Below are 16717 nucleotides of genomic sequence, written 5' to 3'. Positions count from 1 at the left end.
CCCCCAGCCCCCTGTGACACCCCCAAATTCCGCCGCGACCCCAAAACCCCCCCCAGCCCAACCCCCACCCTGCAGAACCCCCCCCCCAAAAAAAAAAAAAATTGGAGTGCACCCCAAAATTTACACCTTGGATCTTCTTCCTCCTCCTCCTCTTCCTCTTCTTCCTCCTCCTCCTCCTCCTCCTCCTCCTCCTCCTCCTCCTCCCGCCCTAAATCCGCCTTCCCACGGGGCAGCCGGGCCAGGTGGAAAACAGGCCCCAAAAAGGGGGAAAAAGGGGAAAAAAGAGGAAAAAAAGAGGAAAAAAAGAAGAAAAAAAGGATTAAAAAATAAAAAAAAAAGAAGGGAAGAGGATAAAAGGATGAAAGAATAAAAGAATAAAAGAAGGGGGAGATTAAAAAGGAAAAAAAAATAAAGGGGGAGAAGGAAGACGAGAGAAGCGAAAGGAGCGCGAAGGAATTTAAAAAAAAAAATAAAAGAGGAAAAAGAAGAAGCAAAAAGAAGGAAAAGGGAATAAAGGAGGAGAGAAGAAGGAGAAAAAGCAGGAGAAAAGGTAAAGGGTTAAAAAGGGGAGAAAGGGGAAAAAGAAGGGGAGAGGAGGGGAAAAGTTGAAAGGAAGGGGAAAGGAGGAAAAAATAAAGGGAAAAGGAGGGAAAAATTTAAAAAGTGAGGGAAAAGGAGGAAAAGCAAGGAATAAAGAAGGAAAAAGGGAGGAAAAACAAGGAATGAAGAAGGGAAAACAAGGAATAAAGCAGGGAAAAGGAGGATTAGGGGAGGGAAATGAAGGAAAAGACGCAAGGGGGGGACCCGGGGTGGAGCCGTCCGTGGGAATTGAAATTCGCCTTCCCTTGTGCCTGTTAAATGGCACTGCATTTTATTCTTATTGTATTTTATTTTATTTTATTCTATTTTATTTTATTTTATTTTATTCTATTTTATTTTATTTTATTTTATTTTATTGTATTTTATTTTATTTTATTCTATTTTTAAAAATTTTTTTAAATTTTATTTTTAAATTTAATTGTATTCTGTTTTATAATTTTATTTTACTTCATTCTATTCTATTTTATTCTATTTTATTCTATCTTATTTCATCTCATTTAATTTTTAAATTTAATTCTGTTCTATTTTTAAATTTAATTTAATTCTCTTCTATTTCATTTTATTTTTAAAATTGTATTTCATCTTATTTCATTTCATTTCCAGCCCCTATATATACATATATATCTATAGATATAGATGTGTGTATATATATATTTATACAGATAAAAATATACATTTATATTTATATTTATATATAATTATGGTATATTTATATTTACATCTATATCTAGGGTTCATTTATATTTATATTTATATTTATATTTATATTTATATTTATATTTATATTTATATATTTATATATTTATATATAAATATATTTATATGTATATTTATATTTATAGGTATATTTATATTTATATGTATATTTATATTTATAGGTATATTTATATTTTATTTATATTATATTTATAGTTATATTTATATTTAAATTTATATTTATTTATATTTGTGTTATCTTTATTTTCCCCTACCAACCCAATTTTCCCTCCTCAGGCTGAGTTTTGGGATGCAGCTGCCCCTGGACAGACCCAGAGCATTCCCAGGAGCCTGAGTGGAACCAGAGCAGCTCAGGAGGGTCCCATGGAGCAGGAGGGGACCCCCGAGGAGGCTGCGGGTGGGGACGGAATTCCCGCTGCTGGGGGTGAAATTCCCAATGCTGGGGACACAATTCCTGGTGGTGGGGACACAATTCCTGATGTAGGGGTTGGAATTCCCAATGTTGGGGACACAATTCCCAGTGTTGGGGACACAATTCCTTATGTAGGGGTTGGAATTCCTAGTGCTGGGGATGGAATTCCCAGTGTTGGGGACACAATTCCCAGTGTTGGGGACACAATTCCCAGTGCTGAGGACACAAATCCCAATGTTGGGGACACAATTCCCAATGTTGGGGACACAATTCCCAGTGCTGGGGACACAATTCCCAATGTTGGGGACGCAATTCCCGGTGCAGGACATGGAATTCCCAGTGTTGGTGACAGAATTCCCAGTACTGGTGACACAATTCCCAGTGTTGAGGATGAAATTCCCAACATTGGTGACACAATTCCCAACGTTGGTGACACAATTCCCAATATTGAGGATGAAATTCCCAACGTTGGTGACACAATTCCCAACGTTGGTGACACAATTCCCAATGTTGAGGATGAAATTCCCAACGTTGGTGACACAATTCCCAATATTGGTGACACAATTCCCAATATTGAGGATGAAATTCCCAACGTTGGTGACACAATTCCCAACGCTGGTGACACAATTCCCAACATTGGTGACACAATTCCCAATATTGGTGACACAATTCCCAATATTGAGGATGAAATTCCCAACGCTGGTGACACCATTCCCAATACTGAGGATGAAATTCCCAACGTTGGTGACACAATTCCCAACGCTGGTGACACAATTCCCAACGTTGGTGACACAATTCCCCGTGCAGGGCGTGGAACTCCCAGCGTAGGTGACGGAATCTCCGGGCTTGGGGACACAATTCCCAGGGCAGGGAATTCCCAGGAAGGTTCTGGAGGTCCAGCCAGGCAGCAGGAGGGGGTCTCCAGCCCCGAGGGACCCCCGGGGGGCTCCCCCCAGGAGCAGCAGGAGGGGCGGTCCCTACAGGAGAGGGGGTCCTTACAGGAGAGGGGGTCCCCAGAGGAGAGGGGGTCCCTACAGGGGAGGGGGTCCCCAGAGGAGGAGGGGTCCCCTCTGGAGGGAGGGTCCCTACAGGAGGGGGGGTCCCTAGAGGAGAGGGGGATCCAGCAGGAGGGAGGGTCCCCACAGGAGAGGGGATCCCCAGAGAAGGGAGGGTCCCCAGAAGAGAGGGGGTCCCCACGAGAGGGGGGATCCCCAGAGAAGGGAGGGTCCCCAGAGGAGGGAGGGTCCCCAGAGGAGAGGGGGTCCCCAGAGAAGGGAGGGTCCCCAGAGAAGGGAGGGTCCCTACAGGAGAAGGGGTCCCCACAGGAGAGGGGATCCCCAGAGAAGGGAGGGTCCCCAGAGGAGGAGGGGTCTCCAGAGGAGAGGGGGTCCCTACAGGAGGGAGGGTCCCCAGAAGAGAGGGGATCCCCAGAGAAGAGAGGGTCCCCAGAGGAGAGGGGGTCCCCTCTGGAGGGGGGGTCCCCACAGGAGGGAGGGTCCCCAGAGAAGGGAGGGTCCCCACAGAAGAGGGGGTCCCAACAGGAGGAGGGGTCCCCAGAGGAGGAGGGGTCCCCTCTGGAAGGAGGGTCCCCACAGAAGGGAGGGTCCCCAGAAGAGAGGGGGTCCCTGAAGGAGAGGGGGTCCCCAGAGGAGGAGGGGTCCCCACAGGAGAGGGGATCCCCAGAGAAGGGAGGGTCCCCAGAGAAGGGAGGGTCCCCACAGGAGAGGGGGATCCCACAGGAGAGGGGGTCCCCAGAGAAGGGAGGGTCCCCACAGGAGGGAGGGTCCCCAGAAGAGAGGGGGTCCCTACAGGGGAGGGGGTCCCCAGAGGAGGAGGGATCCCCAGAGGAGGAGGGGTCCCCAGAGGAGGGGGCGTCCCCAGAGGAGAGGGGGATCCAGCAGGAGAGGGGGTCCCCAGAGAAGGGAGGGTCCCCAGAGGAGGAGGGGTCCCCAGAGGAGAGGGGGTCCCAACAGGAGGAGGGGTCCCCTCTGGAAGGGGGGTCCCCACAGGAGAGAGGGTCCCCACAGAAGAGGGGGTCCCAACAGGATGAGGGGTCCCCTCTGGAGGGAGGGTCCCAACAGGAGGGAGGGTCCCCAGAGAAGGGAGGGTCCCCACAGAAGAGGGGGTCCCAACAGGAGGGGGGTTCCCCAGAGGAGAGGGGGTCCCCTCTGGAGGGGGGGTCCCCAGAGAAGAGAGGGTCCCAACAGGAGGAGGGGTCCCCAGAGGAGAGGGGGTTCCCAGAGGAGAGGGGGTCCCAGCAGGATGAGGGGTCCCCAGAGGAGGAGGGGTCCCCAGAGGAGAGGGGGTCCCCTCTGGAGGGGGGGTCCCAGCAGGAGGGGGGTTCCCCAGAGGAGAGGGGGTCCCCTCTGGAGGGGGGGTCCCCTCCGGCCGAGCCCCCCCGGGCGCAGCCCCCCGGGGGTTTTCACTTGGTCAAGTGGATCCTCTGGAAGGGGCAGCGCACGGCCCTGGTGACCCAGAGCGAGAACGGGCCCTGCCCGCTGCTGGCCATCATCAACATCCTCCTCCTCCAGTGGAAGGCAAGCTGGGGGGGCTCTGGGGAGACCCCCAAATCCCCAGGGGAGGGGTCCCAGGGGTGGGATGGTGCCCAGCCTCCTCTGGTTGCCCGCAGGTGAAGCTGCCCCCGCAGACCGAGGTGGTGACAGCAGAGGAGCTGATGGCACATTTGGGTGAGTGGGGACCCTGCTCTGGCACTGGAATGGGGTGGGGGGCTCCACTGGGACCCCCACGTTCCCTGAGGGGGGGTGTGGGGGGTCTCTGACCCCTCTGCCTCGCAGGGAATTGCATCCTGGCCACCCAACCCCGCGACACCTCGGAGGGGCTGCAGCTGAACTTCCAGCAGGTGAGGAGCGACCCCAGAGCATCCAACCCCGCTGGCTGCAGGCTTTGGGGTGGCACCTTCAGGGCTGGACCCCTCCCCACGTTTCTGCTGCCCCCCCAGAACATCAGTGACACCATGACAGTCCTGCCCAAGCTCTCCACGGGGCTGGACGTCAACGTGAGGTTCACGGGGGTCTCGGATTTCGAGTACACCCCCGAGTGCATCGTCTTCGACCTCCTCAACATCCCGCTCTACCACGGCTGGCTGGTGGACCCCCAGGTGAGCCCCCCCCTGCCTGGCTGCTGGTGGCTTCTGTGGGCTCACAGAAGTGTCCCCAGGGCTGGAGAGGAGCTGGGGGCTCGTCCTGGCTGAGGTGGCCAAGCTGAGGATGGATGTGCCAACCCTGGGAGTGCTCAAGGCCAGGTTGGACGGGGCTTGGAGGAACCTGGTCTGGCAGGAGATGTCCCTGCCTGTGATTTGGGGGGTCCAGATGAGCCTGGTCTAGCAGGACTGAGGTTTGGGGGGGTCCATATGAGCCTGGTCTAGCAGGACTGAGGTTTTGGGGGGTCCAGGTGAGCCTGGTTTAGCAGGACTGAGGTTTGGGGGGTCCAGATGAGCCTGGTCTAGCAGGACTGAGGTTTTGGGGGTCCAGATGAGCCTGGTCTAGCAGGACTGTTTATTTGGGGGGTCCAGATGAGCCTGGTGTAGCAGGACTGGTTTTTTTGGGGGGTCCAGATGAGCCTGGTCTAGCAGGACTGAGGTTTTGGGGGGTCCAGATGAGCCTGGTCTAGCAGGACTGAGGTTTTGGGGGGTCCAGGTGAGCCTGGTTTAGCAGGACTGAGGTTTGGGGGGTCCAGATGAGCCTGGTCTAGCAGGACTGAGGTTTTGGGGGTCCAGATGAGCCTGGTCTAGCAGGACTGTTTATTTGGGGGGTCCAGATGAGCCTGGTGTAGCAGGACTGGTTTTTTTGGGGGGTCCAGATGAGCCTGGTCTAGCAGGACTGAGGTTTTGGGAGGTCCAGATGAGCCTGGTCTAGCAGGACTGAGGTTTGGGGGGGGTCCAGATGAGCCTGGTCTAGCAGGACTGTGATTTGAGGGGTCCAGATGAGCCTGGTCTAGCAGGACTGTGATTTGAGGGGTCCAGATGAGCCTGGTCTAGCAGGACTGTGATTTGGGGGGTCCAGATGAGCCTGGTCTAGCAGGACTGTGATTTGAGGGTCCAGATGAGCCTGGTCTAGCAGGACTGTGATTTGGGGGGTCCAGATGAGCCTGGTCTAGCAGGACTGTGGTTTTGGGGGGGGTCCAGATGAGTCTGGTCTAGCAGGACTGTGATTTGGGGGGTCCAGATGAGCCTGGTCTAGCAGGACTGAGGTTTTGGGGGGTCCAGATGAGCCTGGTCTAGCAGGACTGAGGTTTGGGGGTCCAGATGAGCCTGGTCTAGCAGGACTGAGGTTTGGGGGGGATCCAGAATGGCCTGGTCTAGCAGGACTGTGATTTGGGGGGGTCCAGATGAGCCTGGTCTAGCAGGACTGTGGTTTTGGGGGGTCCAGATGAGCCTGGTCTAGCAGGACTGTGGTTTTGGGGGGTCCAGATGAGCCTGGTCTAGCAGGAGATGTCCCTGCCTGTGATTTGGGGGTTCCAGATGATCCCAGAAATTCCCATCCCAAAGCCCTCAGAGATGTTTGGGATGGGACTTTGAACCTGAGGCTCCTCCAGGAGGTTGCGCTGGGTGGTCCCTCCCCTCAGAAGGGACCCTCAGACCCCTCTGCTCTGGCTCCACGCCCACCAGGAGCTCACCCCCTGTCCCTGCCATCCCCCAGAGCCCCGAGCAGGTCCAGGCCGTGGGCAAGCTCAGCTACAACCAGCTGGTGGAGAAGATCATCACCTGCAAGCACGCCAGCGACTCCAGCCTGGTGAGCGAAGGTAACGGCCCTGCTCCCTGCCCGCGGCCCTGGGGGGCACAGCTGGGCACCCCCAGCCCCTGCCACGTCCCCGTTGTCCCCTCAGGGCTGGTGGCAGAGCAGTTCCTGGAGTCCACGGCGTCGCAGCTGACCTTCCACGGGCTGTGCGAGCTCACGGCCCGCGCCCGCGAGGGAGAGCTCGGCGTCTTCTTCCGCAACAACCACTTCAGCACCATGATCAAGCACAAGGTGGGAGCCCACTGAGAGCCCCCTGTGCCCCCCAGACCCCCTGTGCCCCCCCAGAGCCCCCTGTGCCCCCCAGAGCCCCCTATGCCCCCCAGACCCCCCTGTGCCCCCCCAGACCCCCCTGTGCCCCCCCAGACCCCCCTGTGGCCCCCCAGACCCCCCTGTGCCCCCCAGACCCCTCTGTGCCCCCCAGACCCCTCTGTGCCCCCCAGACCCCCCTGTGCCCACCCAGAGCCCCCTCTGCCCCCCCAGAGCCCCCTGTGCCCCCCCCAGACCCCCTGTGCCCCCCAGACCCCCCTGTGCCCCCCCCAGACCCCCTGTGCTCCCCCAGACCCCCCTGTGCCCCCCAGAGCCCCCTGTGCCCCCCCGACCCCCCTGTGCCCCCCCAGACCCTCCTGTGACCCCCAGACCCCTCTGTGCCCCCCCAGACCACCCTGTGCCCCCCCAGACCCCCACCCTGGCTCACTGTCCCCTGTCCTGTGGGGATGTTCCTCCCTCAGGTCCCCAGGTGTGGTGGTGGCGCTCCCCAGGACGAGGGAGAGAGGAGAATCTTGGCTCCATTTCACCAGGCTGATTTGTTATTTTGTGATCTGTACGATATCAAAAGGAAATGATGGATTAAAACTACACTAAAGAATAGAAGAAAGGATTTCATCATAAATGATAAAATCTTGTGACTGACCAGAGAGTCCGAGCCAGCCGGACTGGGATTGGCCATTCATTATTTTGTGATCTATATGATCTCAAAAGGAAATGATGGATTAAAAGTACACTAAAGAATAGAAGAAAGCATTTCATCATAAATGATAAAAATTTGTGACTGACCAGAGAGTCCGAGCCAGCCGGACTGGGATTGGCCATTAATTATTTTGTGATCTATATGATATCAAAAGGAAATGATAGATTAAAACTACACTAAAGAATAGAAGAAAGGATTTCATAGAAGGGAATAAATGATAAAAATTTGTGACTGACCAGAGAGTCCGAGGCAGCCGGACTGGGATTGGCCATTAATTATTTTGTGATCTATATGATATCAAAAGGAAATGATAGATTAAAAGTACACTAAAGAATAGAAGAAAGGATTTCATCATAAATGATAAAAATTTGTGACTGACTGAGAGTCCGAGCCAGCCGGACTGGGATTGGCCATTCATTAACAACAACCACACGAGAGCAGTCACAGATCCACCTGCTGCATTCCACAGCAGCAGATAATCTTTGTTTTTCTTTTCCCCTGGGGCTTCTCAGCTCCTCAGGAGAAAGATCCTACAAGAGGATTGTCATAAAAGGTGTCCGTGCCACTGTCCCTTCTGCCAGGGCCACCTTTACCTGCTGGTGACAGACCAGGGCTTCCTGCAGGAGGAGGGCGTGGTGTGGGAGAGCCTGCACAGCGTGGATGGGGACAGCTGCTTCTGTGACACCGATTTCCACCTCAGCCACCCCCCGGGCAGGGACGGGGCCGCCACGGCCCCCCCGGAGCCCCGGCTGCAGCAGAGACAAGTGGAGCAGGTTTGGGGACAGCTGGTGGCACTGGGTGGGGGTTTGGTGAGGTCCCCGGGGTGAGGGAGGAGAGGAATGGGACTCCATGTTCTCAGAAGGCTGATTATAATGTAATATAATATAATGTAATAAATATAATATAATAAATATAATATAATAAATATAATATAATATAATATAATATAATAAGTATAATATAATATAATATAACATAATATAACATAATATAATATAATATAATATAATATAATATAATATAATATAATATAATATAATATAATATAATATAATATAATATAATATAATATAATATAATATAATGTAATATAATGTAATATAATGTAATATAATATAATATAATATAATATAATATAATATAATATAATATAATATAATAAATATAATGTAATATAATATAATATAATATAATATAATATAATATAATATATAAAATAAATAAATATAATAAAATAAATATAATATAATATAATATAATATATATTATATAATATAATATAATAAATAAAATAAATATAATATAATATAATATAATATAATATAATATAATATAATATAATATAATATAATATAATATAATATAATATAATATAATATATAAAATATAATATAATATAATATAATATAATATAATATAATATAATATAATATAATATAATATAATATATAAAATATAATATAATATAGAAAATAAATAAATAAAATAAAATAAAATAAATATAATATAATATATAAAATATAATACAATATATAAAATAAATATATATCATATCATATGTATAATAAATATATACATAAAATATAATATAATACAACATAATATAATATAATATAACATAACATAACATAATACAACATAATATAATATAATACAACATAATATAATACAACATAATACAACATAATATAATATAATATAATATAATATTAATATTAATATAATATAATATAATATAATATAATATAATATAATATAATATAATATAATATAATATAATATAAATACTCTACTTAAACTATGCTAAAGAAATAGAGAAAGGATACAGACCGAAGGCTTAACAAGAATGATAAAATTCTTGTTAGAATAAATAGTATTATAACTAATATAAAAAAATAAAATAATCAAATATGATAGTATTTTATTAGAATATTTTATAATACTGCCAATTAAATAATTTTAATTAATAAATAAGAAGCCAATATTTTATTAAATATTATAATAAATATAATTACAACCTGTGACTCCTTCCAGAGTCCTGACAGAGCTGGCCACGATTAAAACAATTCACGTGTTGGATAAAAAATCTCCAAATCCCATTCCAAAGCAGCAGAAGACAGGAGAAGCTGAGGAGAAAAAACTGGGCAAGGGGATTTTTGTAGAAAATATTTAGAAAATTTGTCAGAAAATGTAGAAAATAGGCACATTCCAAAGCAGGAGAAGACAGGAGAAGCTGAGGAGGAAATCCTGGGCAAGGGGATTGTTTTAGAAAATCTGACAGGAACAAGCGAGTCCCACGGTGGATCCCGCAGGGTTTGACCCCCCCTCTTTGTGCTCCTGCCAGGATTTCATGGTGGCCCTGTCCCTGCAGCGGGGACAGGACCCCCCCTCGGTGCTCAGCGACCTGGAGCTGGCGCGGCAGCTGCAGCACGAGGAGTACCAGCAGCACCATCCTCATCCTCACCATCCTCATCACCCTGCTGCTGCTCAGCTGCTCCCAGCGCAGGTAACCGGGGGGTGCTGATGGCCCTGGGGGGGTCCGGGTCCCCCCAGAGCTCAGCCCTGTCCCCGTCCCTGTCCCCACAGGCAGAGCGGCGCCCGCGGCAGAGGTCGGATTCGGACTGCACCCTCCTGTAGCACCCCGTGCCCGGGGGTCCCCCCGCCTGCAGCCCCCCAAAACCCCGCTCTGCATCCTCCAGGGACATCCTGGGGGGTCCTCCAGGGACATCCTGGGGGTCCCTGTGGGCTGGAGATGAGGGGTGACCATCTGAGCCCACCTCAGGAACACCCCAAACTTCCCAGTGGCCTTAACGCAGGGGGGGGTCCCGCTCGGGGGGGGGTCCCACACCTCAGTCACGGGGGGATGGGGGTGTGGGGATGGGGGGGACACCTGCACCCCCCTGTTCAAAATGTGGCCTTAGCCCTTGGCAAGTAAAGGACTTGTCCCCCTGCACGTGGATCTGGCACCCTGACATCAGTGGGGGCTTCTGCTCGCCGGGGACACGGGGGGTTGGGGGAACTCGGGGGGTTTGGGGGGGTTTGGGGGATTTGGGGTCACGGTTCCTCCATGGGTTTGGGGTTATCAGGGGAGGATTTGGGTGATTTGGGGTCACAGTTCTTCTGTACTCCATAGACACGGGGGATTTGGGGTCACGGTTCCTTTGGGGGATTTGGGGAGAGTTTGGGGGATTTGGGGTCACGGTTCCTTTGGGGGATTTGGGGGATTTGGGGTCACGGTTCCTTTGGGGGATTTGGGGAGAGTTTGGGGGATTTGGGGTCACGGTTCCTTTGGGGGATTTGGGGAGAGTTTGGGGGATTTGGGGTCCCCTCCGTGGGGTGTAGTGGCGCGGTGCGGCCGCCAGGCGGCGACAGGGGCGAGTGGGGTCTGTGGGGTTCCATAGGGGCACAAATGGGGCACATACTGGGCTGCCTACAGGGGGTGTATATGGGGGACATATAGGGCTGTCTATAGGGGGTATATGGGGCACATACTGAGCTGTCTATAGGGGGTATAAGGGCACATATAGGGCACATACTGGGCTGTCTATGGGGGGTATAAGGGCACATATAGGACTGTCTATAGGGTGTCTATATGGGGTGCACAGAGCACATATAGGGCTGTCTATATGGGCTGCACAGGGCACATATAGGGCTGTCGATAGGGTGTCTATATGGGGTGCACAGGGCACATATTGGACTGTCTATAGGGTGTCTATATGGGGTGCACAGGGCACATATAGGGCTGTCTATAGGGTGTCTATATGGAGTGCACAGGGTACATATTGGACTGTCTATAGGGTGTCTATATGGGGTGCACAGGGCACATATAGGGCTGTCTATAGGGTGTCTATATGGGGTGCACAGGGCACATATAGGGCTGTCTATAGGGGGTGTATATGGGGTGCACAGGGCACATATAGGGCTGTCTATAGGGGGTGTATATGGGGTGCACAGGGCACATATAGGGCTGTCTATAGGGGCACCCCGGGGTCTATAGTGGATGCACGGATCCCGTCTCGGCGGTCGATTGCTCAAGCCTGGGCCCCGCCCCGCCCCACGGCGGGCGCCGCTCCCCTCGGCGTTGCGGTGACGTCACTCCCGGGTTCGCGGTGACGTCACTGCCGCCGCTGCCTGGCGCGGGGCGCGCGCGGGACGGAGGGGGGCGAGCGGCGGCTCCGTGAGGGCTCCGGGCGGCGGCTCCGTGAGGGCTCCGGCGGCGGCTGCGGGTGAGTGCGGCCGGGGGCGCGCGGGGCCTCCCCGCTCCGGGAGGGGCCGCCCGGAGGGAGCCGCGGGATGGTTCCCGCTCGCCGCCCCCCCCGCGCCAGGGCCGCGGCCGGGCCTTTCTGCGGGCGTTGGGCGAGCACCGGAGCCATCCCGGGCCTCCATCCGCCCTCGCTCCGGGGCCGGCGGGGCCCCCCGGGGCTGCCCGGGCGGGGCCGGGCGGAGGCGGGGCCCCCCGGGGCCCACAGCGGCCTCGGGCCCCGCCGGGGTCGCTGCCCCCCGGCCCGGTCGGGCGCGCAGCCCCCGGGCCCCGATCCCTCCCGGGCCCGTTTATCTGTCCACGACTTAAACACGTCAGGGTTTTGTCGGTTTCCAGCAGGATCGCTGCTAAAATCACCTCTGGGGAGGGGTCCGGCCTGGCCGTGCCCCCTCCTCCGCCGGCTCGGTGTCCCCGGTGCCGGCACATCGCGCTGTGCTGCCGGTGCCCCGGGGGAGAAGGCGCTGCCGGCCCTGACCGGGGCCTCACCCCGTCCTCCCACGCTCGCTCCCGTTACCTGCCCGCGGCACGGCCGCGGGAATCGGGAATTGCGGCACCTCCCTCCCGCCTGCCCTTGCGAAACCGGCCACGGTGGTTCCTCTTCCTCCCGCAGCGCAGCGGAGCCGCCCCGGCCCTCGCCACAATCCGTGTCGGGCATTCGCTTCCCGGGGGTGCGATCCCAACCGACCCCATCCCGACCCCGCGGGGTTCCCCAAAAGCCGCCGGTGGGGAGGGACGGCGAGCCGGGATGCGCTGACCCCGCGGCGAGGGGCGGCTCCCCCGTTCGGAGTTTTTTTAAGGCACAAAGGTGCTCATTGTGTCGCCGGCAAATCCCTAATCCCGCGCTGGTGCCGTGCCTGGCCTCGGAGGGCTGGCCGTGGGCTCCGTGCCTCCGTTTCCCACCGGGAATCGGGTTTGGATCAGCCGCGGGATGCGCGCACGGCTCTCGGGAGGGAAACCAAAGTCGGGGGCTTCTCCGTGCTCCCGATCCTGCTGCGGAGCCGGGCTTGCGGTCCCGGTGCGGAGGCGGGAGCCCGGCGCTTCCCTCGGGCTGGTTGCAGGAGCCGAGCAGGCGGTTGGAAGCAGGACTGGGGCCCCTGTTAATGATCACCCTCTGACCTCCGGGCTGCAGGGAGCAAAGTCCCTCGGTGCCCGAGCCCAGCGCCGACGGGGATTTCACCGGGGCCTCCCTGGGAGCCGAGGTGGAAATTGGGGGGCCAGGTGGGGCCGGGGTGGGATCAGCCTTCTCCTCGGAGATGCCCCCCTCACCTCTCCCCATTTCCTTCCCCCCAGCATGTTTCAGACCTTCTACAGCTATTTTTGGTGGGAACGGCTCTGGCTCCCGGCAAACCTCACCTGGGCTGACCTTGAGGACCGGGATGGGCGAGTCTATGCCAAAGCCTCTGACCTGTACATCACCCTCCCCTTGGCCTTCCTCTTCCTCGTTGTCCGGCACCTCTTTGAAACGTGAGTCCCTTCCCTGGGGGTGGGGATGGATCCTGAGCCCCCGATCTGGCTCTCCCCGTGCCCTGGGGGCTGTGGCTGAACCTGGGCATGCGGCACCTTGTGCTCAGCCTAGCTGGGGGTCCTGATCCCCCCCTAACAAGCCCTCGTGCTCCCCCTTCCCCACACAAACACGGCCTTTAGGGAGTGATTTGTTGGGCAAACAATGGGAACAGACCCGGCTTTGTTGGGATGGCAAGAGAAGGGGGGGCCAAGTGGGGACAGCCCGTGACAGAGGGACCCGGGGGGCTCCCCTGTGGCAAAACCCACCCTGGAGGAGGCACGGGATGGGGAGACCGAGGCACTTGAGTGGTCGTGGGTCCCTGGGTGGCTTTGATGGGGCCAAATCATGCAGGTGACAGGAACTCCTTCCTCAGGTACGTGGCCACCCCCCTGGCCGGGCTCCTGAACGTCAAGGAGAAGGTGCGGTTAAAAGCCACCCCCAACGCGGTGCTGGAGAAGTTCTATGCTGCCACCAGCAAACACCCCAAGCAGGTGAGGGCTGGGGGGGATCCCCAGAGGTGCCTGAGGGGGGTGAGGGAGGCAGAACCAGGGCTGTGTGACACACTGGGGCTGCCCTGGTGTCCCCAGGCCGACGTGGAGATGCTCTCCAAGAAGAGCGGCTGCACCGTGCGCCAGGTCGAGCGCTGGTTCCGCCGCCGCCGCAACCAGGACCGGCCCAGCCTGCTCAAGAAATTCAGGGAGGCCAGGTGAGACCCCCCCCTCCTCCTGCCTGGTGTCACTGTCCCTCCACCCTGGGGGCTCTGGGAGTCCCAGCTTGGCCAGGAGCTGCCTGGGAGGGTGGGAGATGCGGGATCCGGGGCCGATGGGTCCGTCCTCCTCCCTCCTGCTCCCCGGTGCCCGTCTGAGGAACGTCTGCTTCCTTTTTCCAGTTGGAGATTCACCTTTTACCTTATTGCTTTCATTGCTGGCATGGCTGTCATAGTGGATGTGAGTATTGCCCCCTTCCCCTTGTTCCCCCAGCCCCCCTGGCTCCTCTGACTCCTGTGTCTCCCCCTCCCCATCCTGCAGAAACCTTGGTTCTACGACCTCCGGGAGGTGTGGAAGGGATACCCCATCCAGGTGAGCACAGATCCCATCCCAGCTGCCAGCCCACGGCTTCTCCTGAGCACCAGGGGGAACTGGGGGTGCAGGAAGATCTCTTGGCACCCCTGAGGGTTTGGAGGTCCTCAGGGCACCCAGGTGGTGCCCACAGAAGGGGACCAAACCCCTCTGGGGGATGCAGAGGACCCTCCACAACCTGTCCCTTGCCCCCAGAGCGTGCTGCCCTCCCAGTACTGGTACTACATGATCGAGCTCTCCTTCTACTGGTCCCTGCTCTTCAGCATTGCCTCCGACGTCAAGCGCAAGGTGGGGCCTTGGGAGGGGCTGGGGGACACTGGGACATCTTGGAAGAGTTTTCTTCACCCTCGTGGTGGGCAGGAGGGACCAGCTGGGAGGATGTGGGATGGGGGTTTGCTGTGGGTGCTGTAACCTTCCCTTTGCTTTGGGTACAGGACTTCAAAGAGCAAATCATCCACCACGTTGCCACCATCATCCTCATCAGCTTCTCCTGGTTCGCCAACTACGTCCGTGCCGGGACGCTCATCATGGCCCTGCACGACTCCTCGGATTATCTGCTGGAGGTTGGTGTGTCCCCCTCCCCTGCTGCCACCACGTCCCCCATCCTGTGCCCCCTCCCCAGCTCACCCCCTCTGTCCCCTCCAGTCTGCCAAGATGTTCAACTACGCCGGGTGGAGGAACACCTGCAACAACATCTTCATCATCTTCGCCGCCGTCTTCATCATCACCCGCCTGGTCATCCTCCCCTTCTGGTGAGCCCTGCTGGGGAACGGGGAAACTGAGGCAGGGGCTGGGGGAGTCTCGGGGGGGTGGGATGCTGGTTCTGCCCGTGACAGGAGTGGCTTTTCCTGGCAGGATCATGCACTGCACGATGGTTTATCCGTTGGAGCTCTACCCAGCCTTCTTTGGCTACTACTTCTTCAACGTCATGATGGTGGTGCTGCAGTCGCTGCACATCTTCTGGGCCTACCTCATCATCCGCATGGCCCAGAAGTTCATAACTGGAAAGGTGAGGGGGGCACCGTTGGGATCCTGAATCCCAACTGCCCTTGGCTCACCAGATCCTGGGGAGCCCTCGGTGGGGAGAAACCGCTCTGGTTGCAATGGGGAAACTGAGGCACGGCAGGAAAATGGGGGGAGGGGGCTGCTGCCTGAACCCCCTTTTCCCTCTGCCCACAGGTGGTGGAGGACGAGCGCAGTGACCGTGAGGAGACGGACAACTCTGAGGAGGAGGAGGAGGTGACCAAGAACGGGCCCCTCTCCAATGGCCACCCCGTGCTCAACAACAACCACCGCAAAACCGACTGAGCGCCCCGGACCCGAGAGCTGCCACCTCCTGCCACCGGCCCGGCCCCTCCGGCCGCTCCGCACCGGGACCCCGGAGCGCCCGCGGGCCCCGCCCCTCGGGAGCGGGGCCGCAGCTCTGCCTCACACTCACCGCTGGTGCCCTTCCACCTCTCACCTGCTGCCTTAATCCACTGCGGTTCCCCGGACAGGCGGGGACCCCACCGGGATGGCTCCATCCCACCGGGGCGGTTCCTCCCCGCCCCGCAGCCCCTGGGATTGGCTCTGGCCAAAGAGCTCGGCCCCAGCCCCTCGCCGGGCTCTGCCTTATTCCGACTTTCCCAACCATTCCTTCAGCGGGGGGAGGGGGAACATCCCCCTTTCCCTGAGCTGTGTCCGGCTGGAAAAGCCGGCTCAGCCCCTGCTCCACCGAACTGGGAGGGAGGAGCAGGGAATTCCTGGGTGTTCCGGTGCCTAAGTGATGGGATGACACTATGGAAGTACTTGGGGGAAGGAAGTTGAGGGGTTGAGTCACTCCTTGTGTCTCACCGAGTTTAATCCTCTCATTTCTCTTCGGTAAATGGATTTTTGAGTCTCTCCCTCTCCGTGGCCTCTCCCAGCTGTAACAGGACAAATTTCCAACTTGATTTTTTTTTTTTCCTTTTTCCTTTCTATTTATTTGGAAGACAGAAGGAGCCGGGCTTGGCTCTGTCTCCTGCATCCTTTGGGATGCTGGGAGACCTCCCAGCACGGAGGGGTGGGGGGGGAAAAGGACCATTAACCAATGTCAGACCAAAACATGTTTTGTTGTTCTTGTTTTTTTGGTTTTTTTTTTTTTTTTTTTAATAAATAAAAGGTTAAATATATTAAAAGTTAAAAAAACTAATAAACTTGGGTAAAAAAAAAAATTACAGGATTTGGGCATATTCTGTGAGTGGCACAGTGCCCCTAGGGTTGGGGGGTTATTTTAGCATAGATCCCTTAGGCAGTGCTAAAAATGGGCAGAGTTGAGGATTTTGATGGTTTTTATGGTTTTTTTTTTTTTCTCCTAAAACTTCTCCAAGTCTTGAAGCCCAGGCTGAGCATGGGTTTGGGTTCCCTGAGGAGCTGCAGCCCCGCTGGGATGACAAAGCCTC

The 16717-nt window shown here is 54.7% G+C and overlaps 3 protein-coding genes across 5 annotated transcripts; all 3 read left to right on the top strand.

The window, feature by feature from the left end:
- The first annotated feature begins 77 nt into the window (after positions 1 to 77).
- LOC132340136 (SUMO-interacting motif-containing protein 1-like) lies at positions 78 to 4362 on the top strand. The gene is made up of 3 exons (XM_059870936.1): positions 78 to 550; positions 1594 to 2864; positions 4359 to 4362. Exons 2-3 carry the CDS (start codon positions 1681 to 1683, stop codon positions 4360 to 4362), a joined length of 1188 nt encoding a protein of 395 aa, XP_059726919.1. The 5' UTR covers positions 78 to 550; positions 1594 to 1680.
- Positions 4014 to 10406, top strand: MINDY1 (MINDY lysine 48 deubiquitinase 1). 2 transcript variants are annotated; one of them, XM_059871319.1, is made up of 9 exons: positions 4014 to 4266; positions 4359 to 4416; positions 4525 to 4589; positions 4689 to 4847; positions 6388 to 6490; positions 6575 to 6717; positions 8077 to 8226; positions 9798 to 9959; positions 10040 to 10406. In XM_059871319.1, the coding sequence occupies exons 2-9, from the start codon at positions 4404 to 4406 to the stop codon at positions 10088 to 10090; spliced, it is 846 nt and encodes a 281-aa protein (XP_059727302.1). In that variant the 5' UTR covers positions 4014 to 4266; positions 4359 to 4403; the 3' UTR covers positions 10091 to 10406. The 2 variants fall into 2 exon arrangements, with proteins under 2 accessions (XP_059727302.1, XP_059727301.1); XM_059871318.1 differs by having other exon boundaries at positions 4019 to 4266; positions 8035 to 8226.
- Positions 10407 to 11526: 1120 nt separating this feature from the next.
- Positions 11527 to 16423, top strand: CERS2 (ceramide synthase 2). 2 transcript variants are annotated; one of them, XM_059871450.1, is made up of 11 exons: positions 11527 to 11679; positions 13005 to 13178; positions 13592 to 13709; positions 13806 to 13924; positions 14108 to 14165; positions 14247 to 14297; positions 14493 to 14585; positions 14732 to 14860; positions 14943 to 15049; positions 15153 to 15306; positions 15477 to 16423. In XM_059871450.1, exons 2-11 carry the CDS (start codon positions 13006 to 13008, stop codon positions 15603 to 15605), a joined length of 1131 nt encoding a protein of 376 aa, XP_059727433.1. In that variant the 5' UTR covers positions 11527 to 11679; position 13005; the 3' UTR covers positions 15606 to 16423. The 2 variants fall into 2 exon arrangements, with proteins under 2 accessions (XP_059727433.1, XP_059727434.1); XM_059871451.1 differs by lacking the exon at positions 11527 to 11679 and adding an exon at positions 12890 to 12913.
- The last annotated feature ends 294 nt before the right edge of the window (positions 16424 to 16717 follow it).

This window comes from Haemorhous mexicanus, chromosome 31, assembly GCF_027477595.1.
Source record: "Haemorhous mexicanus isolate bHaeMex1 chromosome 31, bHaeMex1.pri, whole genome shotgun sequence".
Lineage (NCBI taxonomy): Eukaryota > Metazoa > Chordata > Aves > Passeriformes > Fringillidae > Haemorhous > Haemorhous mexicanus.
The sequence above is the reverse complement of the archived record's forward strand: the minus strand, read 5'-3'. Positions and strand labels throughout refer to the sequence as shown.